Here is an 8,919-nt window from a genome sequence, read left to right as displayed (position 1 = left end):
CGACTGATGAAAGACTATTTGAAGCTTCAAAAGTAAATATTTGCATGGTTAAAGTAGTAGATGAAGTTGCAAGCATCATTTTATGAGTTGTTAGCAACTTTATTTACTATTATCTAAAAATCGGATTTTTGATAAATGAAACTGATATCTGAAGTTGAGATGTTTACCTTAGAAATCAGAGCATCGTCTTTGTCATTTTTAAGTTTGATGCAATTCTGAGTCTTGATCAAGTTTGATTTGGACTGACTCAATTTAGAGCAAGGTTTCAAATCTTGCTTCTAGATCTTTGATCTAATCTAATTCTAGCTTTTTATCTTGGTTGATCTGAATTTATAGAAGAATGTGTGAATTTCTTTGATTCGAGGGTTCTTGCATTATCTCTTGGTTGATCCGAATTTTGTAGAAGAAGGTGTGAATTTCTTTGATTCAAGGGTTCTTGCCTTATCTCTTGGTTGATCCGAAGGTTCTTCCTTCAACAAAAGGAATAATTAGGGGGTACACTTCCTTCAACAAAAGGAATAATTAGGGGGTACACAGGTTAGATTGGATTACATTTTGGGTTGGTTGGGTTGGTATACATTTTGGGTTGGTTGGGTTGGTAACCCAAATAACTCGAAATTGTTTTACAATTCAGCCCTTTGTTTTCAAGTCCGGAGTTGTTCAATTTTTTTAAATTATTTAAAAAACTTATATTTATCCCCCATTCATAACATTCAAAACAATCTTATAGCAAATTCACAACCATTTAACACAAGTAATTGGCATGTTGGTATGCAGTTTTTATTTAATTATGAATGGTGGATATATAAATTAAAAAAAAAATAACCAGGGAGCAGTACTTGGTCCCCTCAAATGGCATAATAGTGTAACTCTTCCAGCAGTCCCTGCATTAGTACTGACAACCACATAAAAATAATCTCACCATCTGATAAGTAAAAAATAAAAAATAATAATAAAATAAAAATAAAAAATACATATTGGACAGTGATATGCATTCATTTTCCACTTTATTTCCTTTTTTTTTTTCATTTTTCTTTGAAGAATAAATAATAATAATAATACACAGCATTGGTAAGAACCTGACCACAAATCATTTGAACTATGAATTTTCAATTTACAGTATGTACACATAGAATCAAAAGGGAGGAATATGAGGAAACCAGGTATCAGTCCCACCTCTGCTACCCCATCAATAACATTTCACTTATCTGTCAGTAGAATTGTAGTTTGTTGAAAGCCAACAATCTCAACTTTTATCAATTAGGATACCACACTTTATCACGACCACGACCACCAACACGACCTCCAGACTGTTCTCTGAGGCGCTGTAAATCCAACGGTCTGAGTATTGCGCTAAATTATGACCATGCCAAGGAGAGCACCTATCCTGCAAGACCCATTTGTGCACCACATTATAACCATGCTACCCTCCCTCCTTAAAAGTCCTTTCAAGTCAGACAGTTTGGCCAAAAGAACTCTACATCTTAAATCCAAACATACCTTTAATACTGTGACCCTACAGGTTTCGTGTGTGCATGCGTGTTAAATTCGGTCGATTTAATTCATTGGTACTGCAGAGCCATTTACCCATGTGACAACAGGCTAGAAATAATAACAAGCTAAAAAAGATAGTTTCACACAATTTATAATACCTTCCTCAGAGAAAGAAAATACGCCACCAAGCATGTCATCAGTGTCCCCATCTTCCTCACATTTCTCCCTGTAATGAGGACTACCACTACTGTCAACGTCGTCAGTTAGAGCTTCTGCTGGGTCACGGCAGTTACTAAGACCTGTCGCTTTACAATACTCCTCTTGAAAGAATGGTTCATAATCAAATGAGTCGCCCATCGGTCCCTCATCAAGAATGTTCATACTCAAGTCAGATCGGTTGGAACTTGCATTTGAGCCCTCACTGGCCCCTCCACATTTTGATGACTGAACTGCTTTAAAAATAGTTCTATCAGTGGAGAGTGAGCAACTTGTTGCAGTTGATGGGCTGTTAGTAAAATCGCTGCCTTCGCCTGGGGAAAGTCCAGTGCTCGATTGTTTAGAAGATACCGAAGCCTGCTCCTGGAAAGAGTTCTCTTTCATTACTGGTGAGGCCAAAACAGATCCATCCTTTTCATTCATCTTAATGTCACCCACGGATTTGGCAATGGGTGGATTAGATATACCTGAAAATCATATTACAAAATTAGGGGGAAAAGAGACGCTGGACTATAATGAATTGATACTCATGAAAATAAAATGCTTATAATAACCATCTGAATTTTCTTCCAAGCCACGTGAGTCCAACTTTAAATCTGAACCGATATCACCTTTTGAATACTTTATTCCATCACTATGAGAATCTAAACTTGGGCTAGAGCTTTTTGCACCAGCATGGCTCCTGCAGAAGCAACCAACAACTCCAACTTTCAGCCAATGAAGTGCCTTCACAATTTGCTAGATGATATTGGATCGCAAGTCATCAAGATAATTAATTCAGTATCAAGCCGTCAAATTCATTTATCACAGATCTTACTCATGAACCATTTTCTTAAAGACACTGCAAGAAATGTACACAATAGCAAGAGGCTAATGAAATAGAAGAACAAATGGATTAAGACATCAGCAGTCTAACATCTAGGAAAGAGGCACCTAATATTAGAGCAAAAACTTAACTATCCTACTTCCAAGTAAACCTCTCATTACCTACAATCCTCAATGAACCTATTGAATTTTCTCAGTCCCCCACCCACCAATTTTTCCTCGGGTTCTGAACATTGGGATCTCTTTAAAGACACGAACAAGGGCTACAAAGACCTGATAACCCCAAGCTCCTCCCAAAATAATTTTTTACCTTTCAACCTTGAGGAACCAAACACCCTAGACACTCCCCACCCTCAAAGAAATAACGATACAATTTAACTGGCTAGAGGTATCAATTTTTCATTTCCTAATATACGCGACGAGAAAATGTGAGACATAAAATAGATAAATCCTGCCAGATAATATTCGTAAATTAAAATGAAAAGAATATGGCAACACAATATTTGCAGCAATGTAATTAGACTCAATTATCATCACCTATCAAGCCAATCAGACTGTATCCCACGAAAATGGTCAAAAACTGGAAGCAAATCCTTCCGCTTTATTTCAACCTCATGAATAGGTACTTTCTCTATCTCAATTTCCCCATTCATATTATCTTTCATGCTACTTTCCTCATTAGACCCGGGAAAACCCATGGTATAGAAATGTACCTGCAATAGGGAGGAAAAGAAAACCAACTTAATTGATGCCTGAAAAAGAAGGAATTCAAGAGGGCACTACTACCAATACCATGGATTTCTGCCAGACAGGTACTCTCCCAGAGTTTATCTGCACCTCAGAATTGGATAGGTACAAGAGAGAACGGTCATGTGGCTTTACCAACTCCTGGTTTTCAAGATGATTCTCCTGTAAATAGGAAGTATCCTCAACAGGTTCGACAGTTTCTTTTCTCCTGAGAATAACTGAAGATATGCATTCCTCCCTCTCTGGCCAAGCAGCTCTTCGGCAAACATCCCACCATTGAATAGGTTCAACTCTTACTCGCAGTTCCTCATCTTTCATCAGCATTGTAGCATTTGGACTTCTCAAAACAGTTTCACCACATTCTCCCCCCATTGATGGAAGCAGTTTATGTTGAATCACATGGCCGGAAGGAGTATACACCAAAAGATGTTCCAAAGTATTTGAACTTAATTGAGAGGATTGCGGATTCTTAGGTATACAACTATGGAAAACAGCAGAAATAGCACCTGATGGGATGGAAACCTTTCCCGATGAAGAAGCAGTAACCATACTGACAGTATTAAGCCAACCTGAGTTACAATTTTTTATTCTGCTAACAACAGAAAGAGTGACAGGAGGAGGAGGTGGAGGAGAAAAGGATTGCTGGTTTGAGATGAAAGATGAAGTTGACCACCAAGGGACACATGAAGCAGGTATAAGATTAGGCCCATCAACAAAAGAATTGTGCATTTGAAGAACCGTTTCCCCTCCAAAGGGTGAAAGAGCAAAAATGTGGCAAGTTCCCCGAGATGAAACAATAGCTATCCATTGACTATAGTGGCTAAAACAAATGTCTTGTATTACCTGGATCAAAAGCAATATAAAGAACTGCTCGTAAGCACATAAAATATAATGAAAAGTTAAAAGTCAAGGACGTACAGCTGATGTCATGCCACGATGAAGCTTATAAAGGTGCACATGAGAGGAGCTCCAATCGTAGCTTTGGGTGCCCGATCCATTTTGTATGCAGGATGGCATAATCCTAAAAATGTTAATATTGCTACCATGGGTTGAGGCAGTGACTAGAAGGGTCCCACTTGGATCAAAACAAAGAGCAGAAATCGGACTAGAGTGAGCCTTAAATTGTGATATAACAGCTTTGGAGATAAAATCTTTCAAAACAACCTGCAAAAAGAGCAACGTTGAGAACTGGGGGGAAACCCACAGAATAGTCTATCCAAAATTGACCTCCTCCCAAAAATGAAAGAGATTCTCTAGTGCAACCTTGCGGTGTATAAGAGCCTTTTTTATAGACCATATGGGATGAAAGAAACGACCTTTATGGCAAGGAAAGATCCTTTTATGTTAATTAGCTTTCTTGATTCTTTATTTTTTTTATATTTTTTTTGGCAATGTCTTGGTGCAAAAATTACTCCTTTATGAATCCTGCTATCTCTTATCTAACATATCATGGGAACCTATTTTTGTAATTCCAAGGGCATGGACATAGCTGCTTAACTCTCAAAAGAATGACCTCATACTCTAACTGGCCATAGGAAGCATGAAGTGGATACCTGAACTCTCTAACTCGATCCCAATCTTAGTAGCCAATAACAAAAAACTTCAGTGTCATTCAGAGATCAAGATGCATGATTTCCTTTAAGCACAAACATTAGTAGGTTTCTTTGAAATATCCTTTTTTTTTCTTACAAGAAACAACTTCTCAGTGATATAATGAAAAGGAAAAATGTTCCAGAGATACAATTCTAAAAGGGAGTGAATAAAATTTGAAAATTAAAAAAAAAAAAAAAAAAAGTAGGACAAATACAAGAACAAGAACTTAGAAATATTTGTCTTTTTGTATTTTTCTGCTTTCAGAAATATCAAAAGAAGCTATGACATGTTAATTAATATAAGTAACAATTGTAAGAATATATCAGACTAGTTTTCAATGCAAATGCAAAAATTATACAGTCCTGAAATGAAAAGACTAACCATTCCAGCAGCATCTGTTTCTGTAGAATGCAATGCCAGCCGACCAACTTTCCGACTCGAATTTGATGAGAGTGGAGAGTTAGAACCATCAGGTACAAATTCTTGATAGTATTTAGACAATGTTTTATAACCCATATCACCCAAATTAATTAGCCCAGCAGCCAAATGCTTACTAGATTCCATGGCATATCGAGCCACTAAACTCCCGCTGCTAGGTGACGTTGATGGGCTTACAGCAGGAGGTGTAAGACTCTGTGGGCTTAAACGTCCAGTATTTGACTGCAAAGGATTGTTGGAAGCATAAGCCAACCATCTAGGACCCACGGCCATAGGTCCATAGCCAATATTAACCCCAGATGTTCCTTGGCCTCCCAATTGAGGGACTGGATACGTGAGAACGCTAAATTTACTCTCGAGGGTGAGAGCATCGAAGCAATAAATCTGTAAATAAGAGGAATAAGTGATCAAAAAAATTTGAACTATAAACAATTACCAGCCTTCATAATCAATTCTATACTCATAGGAAACACATGATTGACTTAGGCAACAAAGCTATTAGAAGATAGTCTTAATTTTTTATACACCATCAGAAAATAGTCTTGATTTTTTATAAGCCCCCAAAAAATGGTCTTCATTAACTACAAGAGCCCTGCAACCATCAATCCATTTGATATTTTGGGGAAAAAGAACATCCATTATTAAATCAATTATATGGAAAGTGTTGTGAAGTTTTTAATTATGCTAAAGAAAGAAAAAGATAATTAATCTTTCTCAATTATGAACTCATTAATGAGAATGAGAATGATATAAGCTTACTTGCGATGCAAGACCAACAGCCACAATTTCAGGACTGCATCTAATCATGTATACGGTTGAGCGAAATCTCAGAACATGAACATAATTCCGAGTTTTTAACGAGTAAAACCTAACAGCCATTGGGGAGAGGATATTGTTATCTGAATGACCGTTAGGATATCCATCTCTCACCAACCCATTTGTGCCACTTTGAACCAAACCTGAATTCTGGGCCTCATCACATGCAACCACCAAAAGTATTGGATGTGATTCTCCAAAGCCTTCCTTAACATCAGACTTCGCAGGAAGAGGCTGCATCTGCAAGAATGTGACTGGATCATCCCGTCTTGAAACCAGTTCACTGACACTGGGAGCATCTTCAACATCAAGAACTTGAAAGCCATTCGTATAACCAACTAAAAGCACACGTTTGAAGAAGGACGGACTGAGCTCAAGTCTGTCAAATCCAGCCCATAATACCTGTTGGACCATAATTCCAAATCCTTATTATATTGCATGTTTTGCATCATAAGAAGCACACATGCAAGGGCAAGTACGACACAAACAAATTATATTCCACACAGAATAGGTTCTGTTGCACTGAAGATGCTCATCACAGACAAATCCACTGGCAAACTAATATCTTCCAGTTCTATATATGAAAACTTCTGATCAGAATGATGTTACAAATTTAAACACCCAAATCAGACTGGCGTACATAATGATAAAGTGTCTAAATCAAGGTTTTATACATCTGACAAAACCCAAGAATTTCTTTCAAAAAGTTATACGATCCTAATGATAACTCAATAGTGTTCTCAGGTTCACAAAATTATTCATATTATGTTGCTTCTCTTCTCGGTCGTCCTACTTCTCTATAATTCATGTTCTATCTCTAACAAACGTGGAATACACTTGATAGTAGAGTATAGAGTACAAATCAGAAAAAGGATGAGGAATCCTCTTTGAAAAAAAAAAGATAGTATAAATTGTAAAAAGCAAAACATATATATTCGTCTAGAACAATAAATGCTTAATAAAAGCTAAAAATCTAAAGAACTTGCATTTCTAGACCAACAATAATGAAGGAACAAAATTTCATCGCAAAATATCTTTAGAACCCTCATTTTTTCGCTAAAAATGGTATATCGTTTTCCAATCAATCAACCCTACATAACGCTAAAAACGCACGCTTCCTAATGGTTCTTTCTTTTACTTGCCAACTCCTCCAGAAGTACCCTAGCAAAATCAGTGCACACGTACATTGGAAACATCCAACAAAAGATGAACTAAAAACACAAGTTAATATCACTACCATAACTAAAGGAGAAAAGAAGAACACAAAGGAAGGAAATTCGACTCGCAGAATCCTCAGATAAAATAACCCTAAACCCTATATCAAAAACCAGCGGTGGTCATAATGATTTAGAAGGGGGGAACGCTGAACTAAGTAATAAGTTCACATTCTACACAATTTTCGTTATTCTTTGCCAGAGATAACGTCTGGAACCTCCAAAAAACCAAATCTGCAGAAGCTAAAATCAACCAGAGACTTAATGAACAAGTATTCCTAACAACCAAAAATGACGGCACTAAAGCACCTAAGATCACCGATACAACCTCTAGAAGCCCCAGATACATACAAACCACCAAACTTCCTCCCAGATCAATCGTGAACAGAGCGAAACACAATTTTGGGGAAAATGAAAAATCAGTGCCGCAATTAACAAAATCAGAAACAAACTAGACTCAAAAAACAAAAAGTAGAGTGAACCTGGTCCTTGTGATCGGGGGCGTCGCCAGAGATAGAGGCAGCGACGGAAGCACTGGCGGAGCGAACACCGGAAGAAGCAGTCTTAATACAGGACGAAATGAATTTCAAAGAATTCGGGAGAAATCCGTTGGCGCTCTTGTTGTTGCTGCTGCTGTTGTTGCTGTTAACCTTAGCGTAGCTCTTCATAATAAAATCAGAAGCAAAAGAGAGAACGGGGCTGGATTACCCGGCCGTGACAGGAGGACTAGACCACGGAGGAGGGCGATCGGGAATCAGCATACGAGAAGCAAGGAGGCGGAAGCGGCGGTGGAGTTCGCCGGAGATTGAAACGGTGTCGTTTGGTTGCGGTGGTGGGTGTCGTTTTGGGAGAGTTTGACCTCTGGTTACAAAGACACGGTTCCTTTCTCTATCCAACGGAAATCTCAATTTTTTTCTTTCTGTATTTTTCTTTTTCTTTTTTCTTTTCCTTTTTTCTTTTTCTTTTTGAATTAAAGTTTTTTTTTTTTTTTTTTTAATTTTATTTTATGTTTCCGCCTCCAGCCTACCAGCTCCTTCTAAGCTGTGTTGTTAAAATTACACTGTAAGATAGATGCGTGTAAAATTACCATTTCCCTCGTGGTGATCGAGGGTATTTTTGGAATTTGGCCTTTTTTTTTTTTTGACTTGTAACTTAGTCGGAGTTGTATATATAAGTATATCTTAAGTAAAAAACCTAAATCGTACGAGTTGGCTAGATTGATTATGTTCGATTGATTGGCTCTGAATGAGAGAGCATAGCTTTCCCTTTCGGGCTTTCCCTTAAGGCTTTAAAATTGCCTACTAGGGGAAGGTTTTCATATCCTTGTTTTGTTCTCGTATCCAACCAACGTAGGACATCACAATCCATCTCCTTCGAGGCTCAGCGTCCTCGCTGCCACTCGTTCCTTTCTCCAATCGATGTGGGACCCCCCACTAAATCCACCTCCAAGTACAAAAATTGAAACGGTTACTTTTGTAACATTTCTATCGAGTATTGTATTGATTTTTTTAACCTCTAAAAGTTAGCATTTATTAAGGTTTAAGGGAGGACATTTGAGTTTAGGTAGTATAGTTTT

At 37.7% G+C, this 8,919-nt stretch overlaps 1 protein-coding gene across 2 annotated transcripts; it reads right to left on the bottom strand.

Moving 5' to 3' along the window:
* Window positions 1–1,035: 1,035 nt before the first annotated feature.
* Window positions 1,036–8,275, bottom strand: LOC111473121 (autophagy-related protein 18h-like). 2 transcript variants are annotated; one of them, XR_002715534.1, is made up of 10 exons: window positions 7,826–8,275; window positions 6,073–6,531; window positions 5,257–5,697; window positions 4,201–4,446; window positions 3,328–4,125; window positions 3,073–3,248; window positions 2,265–2,392; window positions 1,653–2,177; window positions 1,501–1,571; window positions 1,069–1,387 (listed from the first exon to the last, which is right to left on the bottom strand). XR_002715534.1 is itself a non-coding variant. In XM_023118696.1 (9 exons), exons 1-9 carry the CDS (start codon window positions 8,009–8,011, stop codon window positions 1,383–1,385), a joined length of 2,964 nt encoding a protein of 987 aa, XP_022974464.1. In that variant the 5' UTR covers window positions 8,012–8,273; the 3' UTR covers window positions 1,036–1,382. The 2 variants fall into 2 exon arrangements, 1 of the variants encoding a protein (XP_022974464.1); XM_023118696.1 differs by lacking the exon at window positions 1,501–1,571 and having other exon boundaries at window positions 1,036–1,387; window positions 7,826–8,273.
* Between the last annotated feature and the right edge of the window lie 644 nt (window positions 8,276–8,919).

Source organism: Cucurbita maxima, unplaced genomic scaffold (genome assembly GCF_002738345.1).
Source record: "Cucurbita maxima cultivar Rimu unplaced genomic scaffold, Cmax_1.0 Cma_Scf00104, whole genome shotgun sequence".
Taxonomy (NCBI): domain Eukaryota; kingdom Viridiplantae; phylum Streptophyta; class Magnoliopsida; order Cucurbitales; family Cucurbitaceae; genus Cucurbita; species Cucurbita maxima.
The sequence above is the reverse complement of the archived record's forward strand: the minus strand, read 5'-3'. Positions and strand labels throughout refer to the sequence as shown.

What these genes read in the sequence shown, in the direction of transcription:
- LOC111473121 (XM_023118696.1), bottom strand. Translation starts at nt 8,011, where the DNA reads ATGAAGAGCTACGCTAAGGTTAACAGCAACAACAGCAGCAGCAACAAC. An exon ending in CTGTTGGTCTTGCATCGCAA is followed by an intron (nt 5,698 to 6,072) that starts GTAAGCTTATAT and finishes TCTTATTTACAG; the next exon opens with ATTTATTGCTTCGATGCTCT. An exon ending in AAACAGATGCTGCTGGAATG is followed by an intron (nt 4,447 to 5,256) that starts GTTAGTCTTTTC and finishes CTCTTTTTGCAG; the next exon opens with GTTGTTTTGAAAGATTTTAT.